The sequence below is a fragment of the Myotis brandtii genome, unplaced genomic scaffold (assembly GCF_000412655.1).
Source record: "Myotis brandtii unplaced genomic scaffold, ASM41265v1 scaffold151, whole genome shotgun sequence".
In the NCBI taxonomy this organism is placed as follows: Eukaryota; Metazoa; Chordata; class Mammalia; order Chiroptera; family Vespertilionidae; genus Myotis; species Myotis brandtii.
Window position 1 is genome coordinate 1871399 of NW_005355461.1, and position 22723 is coordinate 1894121.

The following is a 22723-nucleotide window of genomic DNA, read 5'->3' on the forward strand; positions in this document are numbered from 1 at the left end:
TCCAGCTGGGACTTGCACGTGGCAATGAGAGGACCCTGTCCTTTCATTAGTCCGAGGCTTGAACCTGGCCAAAACACTGTAGCCACGCCCCACAACTTTGGAAACATCTTTAAATGCTTATTTAAACTAATATCATTTGCAATCACCTGTGTATTTTATGTATAAAATGAATGACCAATTTGACATCAGTAAAAGCAACATGCAACATTATAGAAGTTTAACCAATATTAATTTCAACTGTTATTTTGCAATTCTTAACTATGACTTAGTTTTGTGCTGAACACTTTAAACAAGTCTTCATGGTTATTCACAACAACCCTTCAAAGTCGATATCACTGAAAATTAAAGCCCATTCTAACTAGAAAGTGTAACTCAAGATTATCACCTGTATGTCTGTTTACAGTGTTTGGCTTTGACATCGTTCTAGTGGCTTTTAAATATGGGGTTTTCAGGAGGCAATTCAGGCCTCCAAGGGCTAAAAGGAGATCTGGGACCAAATATGGGGTTTTCAGGAGAAAATTCAGGCCTCCAAGGGCTAAACGGAGGCCAGGGACAGTGAGTCCTGCCCAGCCACTGCCAGCATCTCCACCCTCATTCGTTTTCATATCAGACTTTCACAAACGCTTCCTTTGAAATGAAGGCTCTCCCAACTAAACAGCAGCTGGGAACCATTGTCTGCCACCACTCCTTCCTGAGGCAGAATGTTTCTTGTTTCCTTGTGGAAAGCACAGTCTGACACCACAGCGGCTCCACATTTGTTTCTGTTATTCCTTTGTGACATCAATGCAGATGGCTGGAAACGAGAGAGTTGCATGTGGGGCTTGGAAATATTGCATTGCTCTGAGATTTCCAGTGTAAGTACATTTTCTGTATCAGTTTCTCCCTCGCATTTGCTTTTATACTGTCTTCCGTCTGCATTTCACAGGTCCTTAAGAGCATTTCCACTTGGCTGACAGAGGGAGGATGCATGTCCCTCAGCTCTCCATCACGTGATAAAAAAGCATTCAAATGAACGTCCCTGCCTACAGGGAACATTTCGAGGCATTTTACAGTTACAGTTTAAAAGACGATAGTCCTGGCCATCAAGAAGTTCACTGTTCAGGGCGGCCATAGGTCCCTGATGGTCTAAGACGGTCTTTCCAGTCTCCTGTTTGCGGTTCCAAGTGCTCTCATGCTTCTCAGGCCTGAAAATCGGCCTCCGAGGGTCTCAAGTCTGCATTTCACCAACTTCAGTTCATTACCCCCTCCCTTCCCTTGCTCTACACCTTGAGTTTGTGTGTGGATTGCTTTCCTGCCCTTTTATCCTCCTTTGCCATTACGTTGTCATTCTCTGTCCTTTTATCATCCTTCTCAACACTTAGGAGTTTGCCAGGAAGTGAAGCATCTCTGTTGGCCGGTCTGTCCCAGGGCAGGTTTCAGCCCAGCTTGCCTGTAACTCGGGCTTCCCCTGGACTATGGGCTGCCGGCCTACTGGGTCTTTGTGGACTTATTTCATTCCGATGTAATGAAACCTAGTGTTCACTAGGTGGCGCTCAATAGCAAAAGAAGTAGTAGTAGATTCAGGGGATGAAATTTTAAGAGTCCGATTTCTGTCTCCTTAAAAGCCACCTTGCGGTGCGCATTGGTGAAGGGGAGTGAGGTCTGGAAGGACTTGGCGCGGTGGCAGCTCCCGGGGGCCGCTGATAGAGGCATTATTATTGCGCGATTACCGGCGCAGGGCAGGTCTGGCTGGTGGGGGAAATGTGCTGGGAATTCCTGGATCACCTTTTCCCATTTCAAAAGGGCCGAGTTAGGGCTCTGGAGTTCCGAGGCAGGCGAAAGCGCTGCCCGTGGTGCCCGGAGACACCAAGCACCGCTCCAGGATGGAGCGAACAGATTTCCCGCGAGTCAGCGCCAGGACAAACCCGGCCACGTGCGCGCTTCTGACCGCCGCGGGGCAGCTGCGGTGCGGCCCTGCCTCCCCAGCCCCGCACTTAGAACCAAGGCTTGACCCGGTGGCGGTTTCGTTGGTGGGGAGGAGCGGAGGGGCCATTCCTTGGGCTGGGCCATCAGAGAATGACAACCCTACACATTCCCCATCAATGCTAATCTGTGGGCGCAGGCCTCACAGCCTTAGCCCACCATACGTTTAGGGGCTCACCAACATGCTTTAAATACTTTAAAATAAAAATTTTAATGTAATTCAAACTGGATTATATTCTTCTCTATACCAGCATAGTCACAAGATATAATTTTCAATATTTTAATTAACCAATATTATTGAAGGCAAAAGGGCCTGGAGCCCAGCCGTGGTCAGTCTCCATGCCTCAATCTCCCTGTAACACGGCGCTGGCGAGCTGCTTAGTGATTGAATCAACGCGACCCTCTCCTGAAGGCTCACCTGAGACCGCCTGGAGCCCAGCGGTGGTCAGTCTCCATGCCTCAATCTCCCTTTAACAAGGGCGCTGGCGAGCTGCTTAGTGATGGAATCAACGCGACCCTCTCCTGAAGGCTCACCTGAGACGTAAGGCAGGGACTCACCCTGCACAGAGGCCCATGGGGCTTACTTTCTCCAGACCCGAGAACATTCTGCGATTTGACTGCACCTGCAGAGGGAGTGAACGGGCTTATCCCTGCTGTCAACGCTGAAGCCTGGAGGAAAGCACCCTGGGTGGGAAGGCTCGGTGGCCGTGGGAGTGTAGGTTAGCATCTTTAGGTCTCATTAGTCCCTTCTATAAAATGGGGCATTTAAGCCAGGTGATCACTAATATCCCTCCAGTTCTAGGTGTTGTACCTGAACAAAGACAGCAAGAGCGTTAGCCATCATGCTGGCAGTCCCTCCAGAATTGCTGATGCAATGAATGCAATGATTAAAACCACTTAGAAAATCTGCATTTAAGTTATTGTTTCATTATTTTATGTTATTTTATGATTGGCCAAAAATGTTTTGCTTTTGGCTTATTGCTGAAGGGTAGGATTCAAGGGAGAATAATTATTCAACGACAGCACCACGCATGTGACTGGAGATGAATACGTATTTGTGGAATTGAACAAGCTACTACCTGTACTTATAAAGGGGACATCTGGAAGTTTGGGACTATTGTTTCTAAGAGTGAAGTTGGTTTTTCTTTGTTTTTAATTTGTTTATTTGGCATTTTAAGAATGTGATGAAGTTTTATAGGAAATTTCACTTGGTGAATTATAGAACGTAACAATTCATGGAGGATGAATTAAACTGAAAGGTGTTGTCACTTTTTCTAAATAGATTAAACAGCCTCTGTCTACCCAGCCGGAGGGTGGATAAGACTCCTTTTTAGGAAAAGGCAGTAGATAGAGCGGAAGGGAGCACGGGACACTGCTGCCGAGGCCCAGCTGCAGTGCGTGCTGACCGTGTGACCCATCAGAGGGAAGGCGCTCACCCTTCTCGGAGTCCCAGCTTTCCCAGCTGTGCTATGGGCAGGACTGATAGTCCCTACTGTACGTAGTTATTAAGATTAAAAATAGTGTCAATAGAAGCTATTATTGTTTTTGTTGTCATCATTGTGATGAGTGACATCTATCACCTTTTCAGAGCTGGTGACTAAACGGGAATCTTATAAATTATGCAACTTTCCAGAGAAAATGATTGTTTATCCACATTCTGGCTGGAAGCATCTTAGACGCCGACTGTAATTAATTTCAATGTTTACTACTCGCCAGCTTTGCAGTCTGCCCATTTTTGAGGAGGCTTCTTAGGAATTCAAGGAGAGAACCAGCTAGAATAAGTAGTTTTGCATATTTGAAATCTTCAACCTGCACAGCTAACTGGAATGAAAGCCCTACATGCTTCTGAAGAATTTTCATAGCAGCCTCAAGGGACGATGGCTCTAGTTGCCAGGGATGCTGGCAGAATACTGAACAAGCCGTGATTTATTTGGGCTTTCAGTTGATAAATCACAGATAGTTCTAACATTGGTTTATACTTTTTATATCACAGATTTATTCATTCAGGGAGTTTTCAAAAGGTGAACAGCCAGCCACACACAGGAATAACAGTGTGTCCCTTCCCACATGCCGGCACCTCTGCAGATGCCATTCGGCTGAACTGATGGCCGGCCCTCATTTAGAGGACGCGCAGCTGGGAATTCAGATGCTGCTCTGAATGTGGAATGACACTCACCTAGAAATCTCAGGAGAATTTTCAAAATCTCTCCTCTTTTTATTCCAGAACTAGTCATGGAAGACTATTCCCTCCTCCCCGCATGACTACCACAAACCCCTTTTCCACCCTGACCTTAGGCCAGAAGAAAAGAAATGAGAAACACTGGATTGGATTTTATTTCAAATTTGTAAGTGGAACTGAACAATGGGTCTGTCCTGGCATTGCCTGTAAATGTAATACAATTGGGGTGTAGAAAAGAAATGCTAATCCTTCTGACCAAGACTGTCAGACATTCCCCTCAGCCTGACTAAGCTTTACACAGGCTTCTTCGGACTCCGGGCCCTGGACTCCCTTTTCTTACAGCAGGTAGTTAGTTTAGAAACCCTGCAATTGCCCATTTATTCTCTGCCCCTTTCATCTCTTTTAAGCTTCCTGACAGTATTGTCCAGGACCGTCTTTCTCCAGCACCTGGGCGCCATTCTTTTGAGAGGTAACCATCAGAGAAAATAGGGCCCGCCTCCCAGTCGCGGCGGGAGGGTGGGAGCCCTGCTCCAAGCTGCAAGACAGGAGGTGGACAGGGCAGGCTGACTTTCTCATTTTCCATCTCATCCCAACCTCACGGAAAGCCGGCCCTTGCCGCTCCACTGGGTTTCTTCTGCAAAGTGTTCCAATGACCTCCGAGCTGTCAACTTGACCTCCATCCACGCTCACTCACAGTGGCAGAGATTGCTGACGTGTCTTTCTGCAGCACCTTCTCCTGCTCTCTTCAACCCCCACAACCCTGTTTCCCCACTAAGTGTGGGGCAGTCTCAGAGTTCCATTCCCAGTTCTCTTTGCCTCCTGCTCTACACATTGCCCTGGGCCATTTTTCACCTGTTCTCAGTTTTCAAGTTGTGTAGTTGAAATGTATACTTTCCCAAATGTATATTTTCAGTCCTGGCCTTATTTCTGGCCTCTAGACATCTACTTTATAGACCAGAGGTCAGCTGATCTAATGTCCATTTTCTTAAAACTGGTCCACCTCCCCCCTACCAAAAAAAAAAAACAAAAAAGAACAATTTTTGGAGTATTTTTGTATCCTTAAGATAGTGTATTCATTTTTGCTTAATTTTGTTTGCATTTAAACATTTTAAAAAAGGAATTTATCTATGTACCCTTTGTTATTAGTTATATATTTTTCTAAGTATCTTCCAAATATGCAGTATTTTATGAATGATAAACAACTATATGTTTTTATTTTATAATCTTGAGAATACTTTAAGGACTGTTTAGTATTAAGTTTGAAGACTTTTTGAGTTTTACAAAATTTTATTAAAGTTCAACTTTAAAGGGAAAATAGCACACCTAAGTGGATGCAAATAGATTGAGCAGGAGCTCTTAGGTAACCTGGCTTTATCTACACTAATAAAAGAGAAACATGGTAATCAACCTGGCTTTATTTTTATTAAAAAAACAAACTACCATTTTTATTGATTTCAGAAAGGAAGGGAGAGAAACATCAATGACGAAATAGAATCATTTTTCGGTTGCCTCCTGCATGCCCCCTACTGGGGATCAAGCCTGTAACCCAGGCATGTGCCCTGACCTGGAATCAAACCATGACCTTCTGGTTTATAGGTTGACGCTTAACCACTGAGCCACACCGGCCGGGCATCACAACCTGGCTTTAAATGAGCTGGTTTAGCATGCTTCGTCCTTCCTTCTAGGCTGAGCTCCCATATACCTCCCTGCTGTGTATCCAAAGCTGCCATCACAGTGGAATAACTGAAGTACTCTATCTCTCCCAGAAATATCTGCATCTTCCCCCCACCCTTCTCTGCCTGGGCCCCATCATCATATACCCAGGTATCATTGCTCCATATTGCCATCTGTCTGGGAAGCCTGCCACGGCATCCCCTTGCCTCTGTAGAATTAATTGCTCTCTCCTCTGTGCTTCATAACCTTTCTGTTCATATCCTGACTATAGTATTTAGCAGACTGTATTATAGCTTTTTGTGTATGTGCATTTTTCTCTTGATAGACATTTCATTCCATTCACCTTTGGGTCCTGGTGGCTATAATAGTGCCTGACTGTTGGCAGGTGATCCCTAAGTGCTTACTGACTGTCTGAATGAACAGAGATCCAAATTACGGTTGCATTATTAATTACTTGTCTAACTTTTCTATAACAGCAAAGACAAGGGCCAGAGGGACTAAGAGGCTGAGAAATCTTTGATGGTTTAGGAAAAATCATCCAACATTTGGAAATGAAGGAGAAAAGCTGACCATATGATCTTCAATGTCACGCTAGAGCAATAGCAGTCCCCTCAGTAAACAGGGATCACCTATGGGCCAACCCAGCCAGCTGTCTGCTCTTTCACAGCCCACAAGCTCAGTATGGTTTTTAGGTTTCTCAGTGTTTACCACTTCATAATATCCCCAATTTTGCCTAAAGTATTTGCTATCCAGTTCTTTAAGAAATACTCGGCTGAGCCCTACCCTAGGAGGCAATAACTTTGTTTGACTTATCATTTACTATTGATTATGGCATTTTACAACTCTAAAAAGTTAGAAGTTATAGAAAACAGATAACCTACAATGATTGTATTTTCTGTTTTGTATTCAGCTTAACAATCGTATTTCATAATTCTCCTTTGTTCTCTAGCTATATAAAATTCCTGTTTCACCTGGCTGGTGTGGCTCAGTGTTTGAGCGTTGACCCATGCATGCACCAAGAGCTCACCCATTGGATCTCTGGTCAGGGCACATTCCTGAATTGCTGGCTCTCTCCCCAGTAGGGCATGCAGGAGGCAGCCAATGGATGTTTCTCAATGATGTTTCTATCTCTCTCTCACTCTTCCTTCCTCTCTAAAACAAACAAACAAACAACAAAAAAACCCCAACAAAAATTAATGAAAGCATTTAAAAAAATTTTTCTGTTTCCATATACCCTTTAAATCAGATTTGTCAACCTAATAATTCCCTTATCAGTTAGTAACAAACAACAAAAAACCCCAACAAAAATTAATGAAAGCACTTAAATTTTTCTGTTTCCATATACTCTTTAAATCAGATTTGTCAACCTAATAATTCCCTTATCAGTTAGTTAAATAAACTTTAACATATGCTCACTATCAGTATGAAACTCATGATTTTCATATTTTGAGGGTTATTCTTTGACAAGGGTTGTTAGGGACAACAGGATAGTTAGGGACAGCAGCTCCCAGGCTAGGGGGACAGTGGACATGAGGTGGGAGAGCCTCCAGTGTTGTATGGTTTTAGGGCTAATCTCCGTTTTCTCCCAAGAAGGTGATAAGAAAAGGGCCAAGGAGTAAGCCACCCAGGAACTCAGTGTTGCTGTATTTGGCCATCCTGATTGGGAAAGGGTTAAAATTATAGGATGCCGTTCCCTTTTCCAAGGATAGATTCTCGAGATTCTAGGTCCTCTCCCATAGATAAAGCTAGGCATTCATGCCCGACACACAGTATTTCCAGCAGCTGCTCCTTTTCTCTCTAAAGATTTCCCCTCTCAATTCTCTTTCAAGGAGAGTTTTCTCAACAGATTGGACTAACGCCAGTGAGTTCAAGCAAAATACTGGCAAGATAGAATCTAGATCAGGGAGGTTTCTTGTATTTGCTAAAATGACCTTCTGGTATTGTCTGGGTTTCTGATGATCAGTGCCCCTCAGAGTTCTGTTACTCCATGCTGGGGGATGGGCACTGCCATGCGCCAACCCAAGTCTTAACCGCTGAAAAGACCACGCCAGGGAGAGAGTCGGGGGCTGTGTAAACTAGAATTTGAATCCTTGTTCTCTGGGAATCTGAAGTAATTATCTTCATTCAGGGTCCAGGAACCTGAGAGGCAGCATGATAAGTTGGTTGTACTCGGAGGACATTTTAATCAGCTCGATTGTCAGTCACCATGACAGCTTAGGCTCAAATATATCCCGGAAGGAGAACATCTGGGTCACTCAGTTGCGCTGAAAAATTAGGAGCAAAAGATCTGTCATGTTCTAGATTATTTTTAGAAAAGGGGAAAAAAGCTATTGAAAATTATCTGCATATTTTTTCTTGTTTTAAAATCTAGACACCCATTTCTTCCATAATCAAAATACTAATTTTGTGCATATTTCCCCAAACTAAAATTGGACAGGAGAACTGATGTTAGAAACACTTCACAGGTTTATTTTAGAACGACATTTTAAATTTCAGGTTCAAGAAGTTTTATAAGCTCTGAAGATTCATAGAAGTGAGAAGTTAATTAGCTCTGCTCAGAAGCAATGGTTGTGAGTGTTTTGGGATTTTGGTCTGTCTCTGCCTGGATTGGAACAGGCTATAAACAGGGAGGAGGAGCTGTGAATAATGTGAAAATGATGGTGGGGGTGTTTATGAGTCTGTATCTGAGTAGGTCCCTGACCATGGCTCACTCTTGGGTGGCCACCCAATGGTAGCTTGTACCACTGCCACTGATACCTGGGTGGCTGGTGCCCTCCTCTTCAGCTCTGGTGTTGACAAAGATTGTCTACTTGATCAAAGTCTACTCAGCCCCCCCTGAAATTTCCCACTCAGCCTCAACGTTTGGTCTTCCGTGTTTGTCTCTTCATTGCTCAGTTTTAGCAAGTCTTGCTAAATTGGTTTAGCTAGAATGCCCCCACCCCCACCCTCCATATCTGATCACCCTCAATACCTCAGCAGGTTCCTCATCCTCCACATCCCCCAGGTGATGTCTGATCACCCTGACCTCCCTTCCTCCAGAATCCTTTTAGGTCAGTTTAGCCAACCTCCCCACCCCCCATTCCAACTTGCTGTATTCAAAGTTGAGTCCATTCACCCTCCCTCACCCCAAGATCCCATTGCAGGGAACCTACACCTACCAAGACAGTCTTTAACAAGTACCACTGAATAACGGTTTCTTTACCAGTGCTGGTTGTCTTCGTGGGTGTGGCAGGAGGCTCAGCCCTCACCACCAACTCCAGCCCAGAGGGACTAGAAGTCTCTGTATTAATCTCAACCACTACATTCTCTTTCTGCTCAGGCACCAGGCCTCAATGGAATGGAATTTAAAGGAAAGCTCAGGGCTTTCTTCATTACGGGCTCACTGAGTGATTCCCAGACTCACAGGAACTTGCAACCAAGTGCAGCCTATCAGAAAAGTGCTCGTTAGAAAGTCCTTCTGAATGAACAAGGCATAGCTTTGATCCCAGCATCATTCTAAGGTGTCCCTCTTTGGCCACATTGGAAGATTCTTTGAGCAGGGACTGACTTTCGGACATTACCACGTTATATGATGGTGGATGACAGCTTATTGTTTTGTAATATGCTAATGATATGCTAAGGCCACTCAACTGCTCGCTATGACGTGCACTGACCACCAGGGGACAGAGAGTCGACTGGTCAACTAGTCACTATGATGTGCACTGACCACCAGGGGGGCAGATGCTCTAACCATTAGGTTAACTTGCTGCTGGGGTCTGGACGATTGGGACTGAGCGAAATGGGCCGGTCATGCCCTGGAGCCCTCCCATGGTCCCTCCCCAACCCCAATCATGCACCAGTGGGGTCCCTCAGCCTGGCCTGCACTCTCTCACAATCCGGCACCCCTTGGGGGATGTCGGAGAGCCAATTTCAGCCCGATGGCGGAACTACTGGTCACTATGATATTCACTGACCACCAGGGAGGAGACACTCAATGCAGGAGCTGCCCCCTGGTGGTCAGTGTGCTCCCATAGGGGGAGCACGGCTCAGCCAGAAGCTGGGCTCATGGCTGGTGAGCACAGTGGCAGTGGTGGGAGCCTCTCCTACTTCCGTGGCAGTGCTAAGGATGTCCAACTGCCGGCTTAGGCCTGCTCCCTGGGGGGAGTGGGCCTGAGCCGTTAGTTGTACATCCCCTGAGGGCTCCCGAACTGAGAGGGCGCAAGCCAGGCTGAGGGACACCCCCCCCACCCAGTGCACGAATTTCGTGCACGGGGCCTCTAGTCTTATATAATAAAAGGCTAATATGCAAGTAGAACAGTGGAACAACAGAACAACCAGTCACTATGACATGCACTGACCACTAGGGGGCATGCGTGGAACATGGTGTGCATCGGCCGTGACAGGATGGTGGAGCAGGCGAATGGGGGCGTCAGACCAAGGACAGTCACTGTCATTGGGGAGAGCCTCTGGTGGTTACTAAAAATTCTTTGCTCCCATGCACTGCGGTCTCACCTGGCACCTGCACCTGCTGCCTGCACTGGCCCTGCTCACACCCCCTGCCGGTACCTGGCACTGGCCCCAATCGATTGGCACCATTAGTGGGTGCGAGTGGCGGCTGCTGGCCCCTATTGCCCCTCAGGGCTTCTCTACCTCCCCCTGCTCCTGAGGGGAGATCGGGGCTGGCAGCTGCCGCTCGCACCTGCTCATGGTGCCAGAGCTGCTGCTCACACTCACTGCCAGTGCTGGCCCCGCTTGCATCTGCAGCCAGCACCGGAGCTACCGCTTGCACTTGCTGCCAGTGCCTGGCGCCGGTCCCGATTGCTTGGTGCCATCAACGGGTGGGAGCAGTGGCTGCTGGCCCTGATCACCCCTGAGGGCTTCTCCACCTTCCCCTGCTCCTGAGGAGCGATCAGGGCAGCAGCTGCTGCTCGCACCACTGACATTGCCGGCCCCAATAGCTTCGTGTCTTTAACGGGTGCGAACGGGGCCAGTGCCATCAGCGCGTGGGAGCGGCAGCAGTGGGAGTGGGGCTGCGGCAGACAGGGGACCCGGGCCGTGGTGGGAGGGGCCGGGCAGGGGCGTGGAGGATGGGCCAGCTTCGTGTCTTTAACGGGTGTGAGCGGGGCCAGTGCCATCAGCGCGTGGGAGCGGAAGCAGTGGGAGTGGGGCTGCGGCAGACAGGGGACCGGGGCCGTGGTGGGAGGGGCTGGGCAGGGGCGTGGAGGATGGGCCGAGACCCGACCCTGTGCCTACTGCAGCCTCATGGCCCACAGTTCCTTTCAAGGTGCACGAATTCGTGCACTGGGCCCCTAGTTTTATATAAGGGACTTGAGCATCTTTAAATTTTGATATCCTTGGGGGTCCTGGAACCAATCCCCTGGCAGATATGGAGGGACGACTCTATTATTTTAGTTAATCCTCACACCTGTTACTATTTCCATTTTCCAGTTGTGAAAATTCAGTGCTGCTGTTAGCACACAGGATTCACATTCAGGAGCCCTCCAAGGGCAATGGCATTCTGTGATTTTTCTCAATATCACCAGGGTCCCTTCCACACCCCTGGCCTCTTTCTAAGGCACCACTAGGTGGGCCTACTTTGAGAAGCCTGTCCCCACAGTAGCACCTGCATTCTCCCCACTGCAACTTGGCTCCCTACATTTACTATCTCATGTTGTTGGGATGGGTCTGTAAGTAAACTGAGCTCCTGGAAGGAGGCAGGAAGAGGGCGGCTGGGCCCTCACCTCCCTTATGCTTTCCAAGTTCTCCCTATACACGTCCCTGTTATCATTTTCAATTGGCGGAAGAAACTGGTCTCCTGGTCTTAGCTGGCAAGGACCCCTGGCTCCTTCTTAGTTCTGAGAAAGTTTCCATGGGGAGAGGCAATATTTTATTAGCCTTTAGGAGGCCTTTGACTTCTTAGGGGAGCCAGAGGGCTTGCTCAGCCACCCAGTTCAGAGGTAAACACTCCCAGGTTTAGTGCCTAAGGGCACTCTGTCATTTTAATGAACCTGTTTACCAGGTAGGAGGCAATTTTCTTAAAGTTGCACCAAGTTCTGCTCAGTGAAAGATAAGTGTCTCCCAATTGAGCCTTTTTGTTTGGATTTTGCCCAAGGCCTTTCTCTCTGCCTTCATTGTTAGTCCACAGAAAGCCAGAGAGGCTGTTCAAGATTCACTTTACTAATTCATAGCCTATCAGGAGGCGTTGTTTGTAGCCTGACTGGCGGGTTGCATTGGCAGTAGATGTGGAGCCTTGGACCCTTGCACTCCAGGGAGTGAAACAAAACAAAACAAAACAAAGCACAAACAAAACATTTTTTGCAATTGTTTAGAAAACAGAATTTTGAAACTAATGGTGGAAATAGTTCCTACTTTGGGCACAGCTGGTCACAATGGCAATTATACAGCTTTCTCACCCGAACAAATGTGCGCTTTCTACTGTGGAGCTTTGGGCTGAGCCCCCATATCTTTTAAGAGTTTTCTTCATATCGAACTCTGTTTTGATCTGAGATGGAAGCTCATCTAGGGTGCAGAAACCGGAAGGGACATTATTTTCTTCTTTCTTTCATGATGGGCGATGTGGCTTTTTTTACAAGTTTGCATTTTGGTCGAATGATTATGTCCCCTCTCAGGATGCTGGTTCAGTTGCATCCTGAGTTGTGCTAGGAAGAGGTGATTCCCGTAGTTAACCATGACTGGCAGCTTTCTTAGGTAGGAATCCCCCAGGTTGCTGCGGTTCCCTGAGAAGGTGTTTTGGGCATTTAGCAAAACGTAAGTTAGTTTGGTTGTGGATTATATTTTAAAAAAGCTCTTAAACTCTGCATAAGTGTTGCTCTGATGGGAAATTAAAGCTCTCAGTTTGTGTAGCAGGAGGTGCACTTGTTCTTTGCTTTTTGATGTAGGAAAAATTTAACCTGCATGTCTTAGGACTCTACCTTTTGCATAAGGTGATCCATAGATTCCAAACGATTATTTTATCAAGTGTGATTTTAATTTGATTTTTGTGACCTCAAGGTCGAGCTGCAAGTTTACACAAACAAACAAACTCCCCTAAACTCCCACCCACTTCTGAATGGAATTCTTTTACCTGGTTCAATGTTGAGAGAGTAGCTGTCTATTTCCAGATCAAGTTGTTGGGCTGCAGCAGAACAGAAATCCTCCAAGACCCGCTGCACGGCCTTGGTGAGGTTGTAGGGCACCGACTTAGCAAACCTCATTTTGCTATTCACAATCACACTCCCATTTCTGAAGTTAAGTATTTCAAGTTGCTTAAATCCTGTAAGATTGGATCGTAGATACGGGACCAGCTGCAAAATAAAAGATGGTTTACTCATAAGTATGTTCTAAGCACTCAGCTGTTGCTAATTCCGTTCATACTCACTTCTCATTATCTGAGGCATACATTTCCACTTATTTGTTTATTTTTGTGTGTTTGGATTTAACGGGAGACCAGAACACCACTACTTAATGATCTATTTGCAGTGATTATGTCCCACATTTCCACCTTTCTGTCTGTGTATTGAGATGGATGGGCAGTGGTTTTGTTCAGAATGAATTGTGAGAACAGAGGATTTTAAAAAACCAGGCCAATGCTATCAGCAAAGCAGAAATGCCAAGTTCAGTTTTGCTTTTAAAAAAAATCCAAGTAAATACAAACATGTTCCAAACTGAGCTCAGGAGTAGACTGCCCTACGCCTGTGTAAATGGCCTATCTATTTGGAAGCAACCAGCTTGAAATGACCCATTGAAACAAACAACAGCTTAAACATCAGCTTGTCTGTTTATGCAGGCTGTGTTTCACGGTCAACACAAACGCGGTTACGGTGGAAATAGCAGGGAACTGGCAGTCAGCCCTGGAATGTTCCCAACCAGCTGTGTGACCTTCACTGAGATACTTAGCATTGTGTTGTACCTCAGTGCCCTTATCTGAATGGTGAGGGAGATGAGAAAGTGGTTCCCTAAGAACCTTTTCCAAACTATAATGGAATAATATAAAAGTAAGCCCCAGGGCAATGTACTTCAGGCTTCCACACCTGCCACTTGTGAGCCATGGCCATCCTTGAGGTCTCTTTTCAGAAATGTTTGAAACTCAGCAATACCTGCCTTGTTCTGGGCCCAGAAAGTGAGCCACTCATCCATGAACTGGACACCTATGAGCCCAGGGAGCACACAGGTGCAAGCTGCAACCTCCCAGGCACGGCCCTGCCCGGCTTTGATTTCGTCCCTGTTCCTTACCAGAATTTTGACTATGACCCTGATCCCCATTCTTATACACTCCCCTTGCCTCAAGGTCATTGTGAAAATAAAAAAAAAATGAAATGAAATTTTACACAGAGCTTGGAACTTCTTTTCCCAATTTAGGCTCTCTTGATTTTGCCTACTTAACTTTGAATTCATTCTTTGTGTCTTAGCTCTGGGGGGAATTCCCTGTCTTCACCTACTGTGCAAATGACTAGCTGCTCCTTTCTCCAAAATCCATCCTCTTTTTCATGAAAAAGAGGCTGCCTAGCTAGAGACCACATTTCCCAGCCTCCCTTGCAGCAAGGTGTGGCCACGTGACTAGTTTCCACCAATGGAATATGAATAGAAGAGATGTGGGCAACTTTGGTATCACTTGTTTAGGAAATTGCTTCCCCTGGGCTTTCTCTCTTTCCCCTTCTCACAAGTGGAAATGGTCATAGTGACCCAGCTTTGACTATGAGGAAACACCCTTGGGGCTGACAGAGTTACAAGATGTAAGGAATGTGGGTTCCTGGATGGTGTAGAGTGGAGCTGTCCCACCCACCAAGTGAAAGAGAAATGAACTTGTATCTTATTTAAGTTACTATATTGTTGGTTTCTTCATTATGGCAGCTCGGCATGTACCCTAAGGAATACACTGTGCTAGGTCCACTTGGAGCCCATTCCCTGAGATTAACCCAATTATCTACTCACCTCATGGTGGGTGGTGCTGCGGGGTTAGACTGCACAAAGTCTTCCTTTAAAGTTCACTTGAAGAATTAGTTTTTATGTGGTTTTAATTTATACAACAATTTAACTTATGTGAAGCTTACAAATATTTTTCTGTCATTTTCAGAAATTCAGCATTTCTTACTGTACTTGCATTTCTTATCCCACATGTAGAAACAACACAAACATGAGTTTGGGGGGTGTTTTATAATCACAGGTATATGCCATCATCTCATTTTCTCTGTTTGGGATCATGGATGATTTAACCATTTTTTAAAAAATATATTTTATTGATTTTTTACAGAGAAGAAGGGAGAGGGATAGTTAGAAACATTGATGAGAGAGATCGATCAGCTGCCTCCTGCACGCCCCCCAGTAGGGATGTGCCCGCAACCAAGATACATGCCCTTGACTGGAATCGAACCTGGGACCCTTCAGTCCGCAGGCCGACGCTCTATCCACTGAGCTAAACTGGTTCGGCAATTTAACCATTTTTTAGTTAAAAACAAAAACTGAAGGGGGACTGAAAAAAAAGTGCTGGACCTTCATAGCTTAGAGCCCCGTGGTCAGTAGCCTGGAAAACAGTGACTTTATAACTTGGGGAAAGTCTACTCATCCTGCTTTTAAATCCAAAGCTCAGAATGAATAGCTATGTATTATTCCTGGGAAACTAAATTAGGAAAAACTATAAGGGAAGGTTGTTCAGTATAAGTTTGTTCCCAGGAGTCTGGGTGGCAATGTCTGCTCATGTGTCCACCAGCGAGTTCACTTGCCTCTTGGATCTGAATCCATCTCAACACTCTAGCTGAATGCCTTCAGCGACAGCCACATCAGAGGCTTGCCTTTTCCAACCAGCATTGCTCAAGACAGCCTGTGATTATAGTATCAAGTAACAACAACAACAAAAAAGAAGAGACACAGAGAATAGTAAGTAGTGCCTACTCACCAGCTGTGTGAATCGTTGCTCCAGAGCTTGGTACTCCAGAGAGCTCTTGTTGAACAGGTCGTCCGAGAAGGGCATGTTAGCCACATGCAGGCTGAAGAACACCACCAGCTCCTGGCCCTCGGCGGCGATGGTCACAGAGCTGGCGGTGATATTCTGTAAAGCTGGGCCGGGAGTGGTATTCTCCAAGAAATGGTCTGGGGTGGAAACATATCCACTGAATCCTGGTACTTCAGAGGAGGCAGGAGGATTAGATAGGTCCATTTCTTCTAAGTCTCGGGCTATATCTTGGCTGCCTGTGCTCAACCTGCTGTCTTCTGAAGATGCAGGCAAATGTGAAATCTCCAGAGCTGATTGGCTGATGGCAGAGTAATCATCAGTGGGGATGGTTAGTGTCTGGTCAATAGACATTATGTCTGTGGCACTTTGATCAGTCAGAGAGAAGATGCTTGATGCAGCCAAGAAAGGTAGAGTTTCTGATAGGGAGGTAGAGGCCATAGCAGGTGAGGACAAAGAACTGTCCATGGAGAAAGCTCCTGAGACCAATTCATTACATCCAAGCATTCCCCCAAAGAATAGAAAAGAAATCCAAAGTTAAAGATAACTTTTAAAAAGTAACATTTACATCAATGACTTAATGTCATATTTAAAAGAAATTGGTACAGAAAGGGGCAGGCAACCCTATGTCTAAGACCTATGGAGACAGCAGGTGGGTCCCCAAACCATTTTATTCAGGCCCAAAACTTCTACATGTGTGAGACTAAAAGATAACCATTTACCCAGAATTTCTGGAATCACACTCAGCCCAAAACAGTATATCTGGGAACCAGGTGGTAAAAGCTGACTAGGTCACCAGCTGGTGCCGAACCACAAATGGCATTGAATATATCTGCATCCCACATCCCCACCTGGAATTCCTAGTCAACTAGCTGTGCAGTTTTGAGCCAGACATTTTATTTACCTCCCAGTTATGCAAGCCTATATTTTTTTTCAGTTGTATTTTTTTTTTTGGGGGGGGGGATTCTAGTTATCCTATTTTAGTGGTTCTAACAATTAAAATTTAAATTATGCTTTTCCAAAACTGTATAATCTGACTGCATAGCTTGCCAATTTACAAAATGATATTGAAAGAGTAAAGGTGTTGGTTACACATATAATTTGAACTTTATATTCACCATACAACTTGCTAAATTTTTGATAATATTTAAAGGTTTTGTCACTTTTACAAGATTATACCTTGATAACTTTTACCACGATTTTGCATTGCTTTCTTAGGTAAGTACACATTGAACTACTGAAGTCCAATCCCACTTTGGTGATAAATTAAAATCAATACATGTTTATGAAAAGTGGTTAAATGAAACTATCAGATAAGAGATTGGTGGGTTATTAAAATATTCCAATAAACCTAAATCTAGGATCACTGACAATATTTAGGGCATTAGACAGATCAAAACAGGGAGCTTTCTGAGATTACTTCAGTGGTATTTTGGCAAATGTGTGGGGAAGCTGTACTGAAATCTAAATGTTAAGCATGATGAATGAACTGTCTGGGTGCAGATATAATCTTTGGACTCTCAGTCAGCTAATTTACTAGAGTGCAACCACCCTAACTGAAATTCTAAGTGATAAACAGCTCTGAGAGATAGAATCATATTAGGTTTGTTAGTTTCTTAAAATAAAACCTGCCTGTTGGTGAATTGTACATAGCTTTCAGAGAAGCACCCTCTTTTCTCTAACCTGGGGAGGGTGCCTGGATGTGTCCACCCATAATCCAGTCAACTGTGAGAAATGATGTTTCTAACAGCCAAGATCTCTCTGCATTCACACTGCAGTTTTATTCAAATCCGTTGCCATCAACTGAATGTTTGTATCCTCCCCCATTCATCTGTTAAAGCCCTGATCTTCAGTGTGACAGTATTTGGGACATTATTGGGATTAGAGCCTTTGTAAGAACAGACATGAGAGAAATGATCTCTTCCTGTCTCTCTGTCTCCCTTTCTCTCTGTCATGTGAGGATACGGCAAGAAGGCCCTCAGAAAGAGGGTCCTCACCAGGAAACAGCTGGCAACTTGATCTTGGACTTCCAAGCCTTCAGAATAGTGACAAGTAAAGTTCTGTTGTTTAAACCACCCAGTCTATCATTAGCCAGATTAAATAGTTCCCTGTATTATGTCACGAACCAATAAAAATTAATTTCTAACTCTGTGGCAACTTGACATTAATCATTCACATCCAAAATAAACCTGTCCAAATTATTTTCCTGATAAGAGCAGTTGGCTATTTAAATGTAGGGTTGCTAGATAAAATATAGGCTTCCCATTGGGACACACAAACTAAAATATTAATTGTTGCTTATCTGAAATTCAAATTTAATTGGGTAGCTTGTATTTTTCTTTGCTGAATCTAGCAGCACTATCTAAATGTGATTTGAAAAGACTCCTACTCTTTCTTGGCTTGATATTGAAACTACCAAGGCCATCGTCAATTCCTTTGAAATAAAAGTATCATCTAAATCTTACCACTAGTTATGAATGTATTTTAAGTAATTACATTTTCATCGGATTCTTTTTTTTTATTATTATTTTTTTTATTATTCTTTTTAAAAAAATTATAATAAGTATTACAAAGGGTGGTGGTGGGTTTCATGTCGTGCTCATCCTGTGTCTCCTGTGGTGTCTTGTGCTGTGCCTCACAGAAGAAAATCATGCTTTGCTGAGATCCAGGATGTAATTCCAGTTTGAAACTGATGCAAGAGAAATGTCGTGTGCTTGCTGCCAATGTTAAAACCTTGCTTTAGCAAGCTCTGCCTCCCCAAAGGAGAGGGGACCTGCAGCAGAATGTCCTACTGCCCTAGGCCATTCACAGAGCCACTTTGGAGAGGGCCTCCCAAACCACAGTGAAGTGTCCATTGCCACGTGAACCTTAAAGAGAAAAGGACAGTGCAGGGCGGGGTGCAAAGTGCATTGTGCCCTCAAATCACATAACATAGGCCAACAGGTCCCATATGTGCTTATATCTAAGAGACCTGGTCACACAGTAGGGTTCACAGCCCTGGAAAAGTCAGTGCCTCCTGTGGTTATAGTATTGCACATCGAGACATCTTCCTCAACCAGACAAATGGAAAACTGAACAGAAATCTCTCAGACAGGAGAGCTGTGAGGGTTGGGGAAGGGTGGGGCAGGGGCCCATAGAGTTCCTCACAAAAGACCAGGGAGCCGTGTATCTGCAAAGGCCAGGAGAGTGCCCAGATAGCTGAGGTCTGTGCCAGATAATCCAGTACTTCAAAAAATAGACTTTTCAGAAAATTATTCACTTGCTTAATGCAAAAAAAAACCCCAAAAAACAAAAAACAGTGAATATACACTCATCAACTGGGAGTTTTAACATGGGAATCAAAATAAACAACCCCTTAGAACTTAACTTGGCTGATAAACCATGAACTTGATTTTTAAAAGGAAGAAAACTCGAAGGAATTAAGAAAATTCTATGGGGAGAAAAAGGAATATTGATTTCTAATTTATAAAGATGGAGGCACTGAAGAATGTGTTAGAGGACCTTTCATTTCAATCAATACACAAAGAAGCCAAAAAATAGTAAAATATACCCAAAAGAGGGATGACATGTTAATTCCTAAGACAAAAAGTTCATATAAATCACAAATTGGCAAAATGCAACATTTTAAGCCTCCCCAAAGTTCCATGTAAGTCATCGGGATGAGCATGTGCAGGTGCAACCTTCGAGAATTCATTTATGACTGTGACTCCATTGTTGGGGACTGTAGAGTGACACACTGATGGTTCAAGACAAAAGCAAAATATGTCTGCCCAAGATGCTCAATCAACACAGTCACAGTGCCGGCCTCTGCGGCCTCACTCTGTGTGAGCTGGTTCCTTCTACACCTGACAGACACCGGCTGAAGACAGACCCCATCCAGAAGGCATACGAGCAGGCCAGTCCACAGGCTGACGCACTGCCTACTGGCTCCAAACGATGACTTTGCAAAAAGTTGAAAGAAGAGGCACACTTTAAAAGAGAAGGAGATTTCTGAAGGGAGTTTCAAAACAGACATTTCTGTATAAACTGGATAAAGGACACGGGTTATTAAAAAATTGCTGAAGGCCTCCTGTGAGCTGGATTCCCAGGAGGTGACTTAGGAGTCCAACAGCCTCGACAGCCCTTCCCAGAAGAAGCCCTGGTAATGGGAGCTGCCCACACACATGCCCAGAGAGTGGGGAGCACTCACATCTCGCTGGAGGCCTGACATTTCCAAGCAGAACTGTCCTCTTATAACCCCCTGCTGTTCACCTGAAATCTCTGATCTGCTGCTGTCCAAGGCCTTATGAAAAACAGCTTGGATACATACGCCTTTCCAGAGTGCCCACACATCTTGTGTGATACCAGGACTGTCCCTCTTAAATGAATGCCACCAGCACAACCTGCCCACTCCACAGCCATGAGTGCCTTGGCTGGTCTCATTACCCTGCTCATATGCCCTTTCAGAACTTGGAAGGGCTGGGATGAAATGGCCAGGCAAAGCCCAAAACATAAATCGTACCAACCACACAGGTCTGAGTGCAATGGGTGCCTGGAAGGAGACAGGACAAGCATCATGTGGGTGCCTCCCGTTATTCCCCTTTCATTCATTCTGCCACATCCACAAGTTGCAAGCCCAGACAGAAACCTCCTCCAAGGCAGGACAGTCATGTCTCATGCCTTATCTTCTCAGTAAGGGAGGGCGGTGGAGTGAGCGGCAGGTGAGGCAAAGCCCTGGGACGTTGTGGACTGTGAAGAGTGTGTTAGGGAGCAAACACGGCGGGGGCATAAGCTGGATGTGCAAAAGCCAGACCAAGTCTGTGTGGCTCTGCTTTCTTGAGACCACCTGAGTGAGGGGATAATCCTGGATGGGGACTGGCAGAAAGGCTGGGAAGTCAGAGGCTCAGGGGCTGCAGGCATCAACAAGGCCAGTGGCTGAGGGCTGTCCTCACTGTCCCGCCCATTCTGTTGATACTGGCACTCTAAGAACTCCCTCAGGATCAAGTTCGTCTCTAAAGTGGAGTCACAATGGCTGCATCACTTCCCCATTGGGTGATAGTGGAAAGTGACTGAGGAAACCAGCGTCAACTGGTCACAAAACCTCTCGGAAGCATCAGAAACAAGGCCCGCGCCGCCAGCTGGCTGCTGTCGGTGGACAAGCTCAGGAAGGGCGACATTCTGAGCAGCAGTCAAAACGTGTGCGGGCAGCAGGCCTGGCTTCCGAACCAGACGGTGCAGGCTGAACCCTTGGACAGAATCAGAAGGTTCTTGGAAGACCAGCCTTTTTTCCAGTTCAGAGATCCAAAGCGGAAATTAATTGCACATCAAACTCTTGGAGATGTCCATTTCCATAGCCTGGTGCTTTGCGGGGCAGGTGGAAAACGTGTATCTGAGCCCCTGCCCTAGCCCACACCAGGAGCCCCCCCTGGTCCCATCCCGGCCTGTCTGCCTGTCTGCCATTGCCCGAGGTCCCCCAACCCAGAACGCCCTCTCCCTGTCCCACCTGGGAAAGCCCTGCTCTCCCATCAAAGTTCTGCTCAAAATGCACTTTTCCTATTAAACCCACTTGCAAATGCCCAGCAGCCTTGCCACAGTGCTTGGTTCTGTGAGTAATGCCTGCAGCCTTTATCCTTTATCTTGCTGACAGGGGCAATGGCCTTGAGTGTGTCCATCCTGTCCACCAGTCTGAGGGGAGCTGGCCTGACACATCACACTAAAAGGAACAAAATGGTGAATTGATTGGATCAAAACCTGAGACCCAGAGGAGGGTGCGCCACACTGGGTCCCTGGGGCCCATGCTGGGAAGCACCACCCAGATCACATTGAGGCAAGGACTGATTTCCTGGCTGCTCAAGTGCTGCAGGAAGGCCTGAGACTTTGGGTCCCCTGGACTCAGAGCTGGCAGAAGGGGCACTTGGAGGGTCAGCACTTTCCCCACTCAGAAACACACAGAGGCTTCTCTTTTGCAGGATAGCAGGTACCCCTCAGGCTCTGCCCATCGCATTTCTGGCTGGCCACAAAGCAGGGTCGAGTTACCATGTAGCTTGGCCACAGGTATGCAGAGCTCTATAAGGCAACAAAGAAACAGGGCCCAGGAGGACCCACGGCACCTACCCACACTTGGGGGCTTGGCTTCTAAAAGTGCTGGGTTAGAGAGAAACAAGATGGCAGTGTAGGTAAATGCCGGTACTTGCTGATTCCCACAACCACATCAAAATTACAACTAAAATGCAGAACAACCATCATTCAGAACTGCCTGAAAGCTGGCTAAATGGAAGTCCTAAAACTAGAGAAGTAAAGAAGAAAGTACATTGAGACTAGTAGGAGGGGCAGAGGGGCAAAGGAGAGGAACGGGTTGGTTCGACACCCACATGTGCCATTTTTTTAATCAGGAGAGATATCTCCAAGACCTCCCATGAGAAGCAAGGGAGTCCCAGCTCCACACCAGACCCCCAGCCCAGGGTACCAGAGCTTGGAAGAGAAGTTCCTGTAACTTCAGGTTGTAAAAACCAGCGGGGATTGTGGCTGAATGACATGGAGGCTGCTGGAATCCCAGGTGTTCCTCTTAAAGGGCCCACACACAAACATAAAAGGTCCCGCTTCCTCTGAGCTCCAGCACCGGGTGGTGGCTTTGGGGGAATCCAAGGACATATGGGAAGGAACTGGATTCTCTGGCATCAGGGCAAGAATTCAGGGGCAGTTTTCTCTAAGACAAGGGTGCTCACAGGGGTCATTGTTCCTGTGCTGGGACCTCCACAACCACAGAGCTAACTTGAAGCCATATCTGAGTTTCCATCAGCATGGCCCACACTATTTTCTCCACCCTGGTGAGTCCCTGAGACTCTGTCCCATCCAACTTGCAGCCCTACCCAAGCTGTTTGCAACTGCTTTTCCATATGAATGGCCTGTCCTGGTTCAGGTTTCAGACTTTGCTAAAAATCTCTTAAACAAGCAGCAGCTGGAGTCAGTGTGCCCCAAACCTATCAATAAAAGGCCCAAGACCC

At 45.9% G+C, this 22723-nt stretch overlaps 1 protein-coding gene across 1 annotated transcript in view; it reads right to left on the reverse strand.

The window, feature by feature from the left end:
• Positions 1 to 22723, reverse strand: part of IMPG1 (interphotoreceptor matrix proteoglycan 1) — a 126352-nt gene that overhangs the window by 14838 nt on the left and 88791 nt on the right. Inside the window, exons 13-14 of the mRNA XM_014535814.1 lie at positions 15687 to 16219; positions 12879 to 13098 (exon numbers count right to left, since the gene is read on the reverse strand). Of these exons, the coding sequence (XP_014391300.1) occupies positions 12879 to 13098; positions 15687 to 16219 (753 nt within the window). The remainder of the gene's footprint in view (positions 1 to 12878; positions 13099 to 15686; positions 16220 to 22723) is intronic.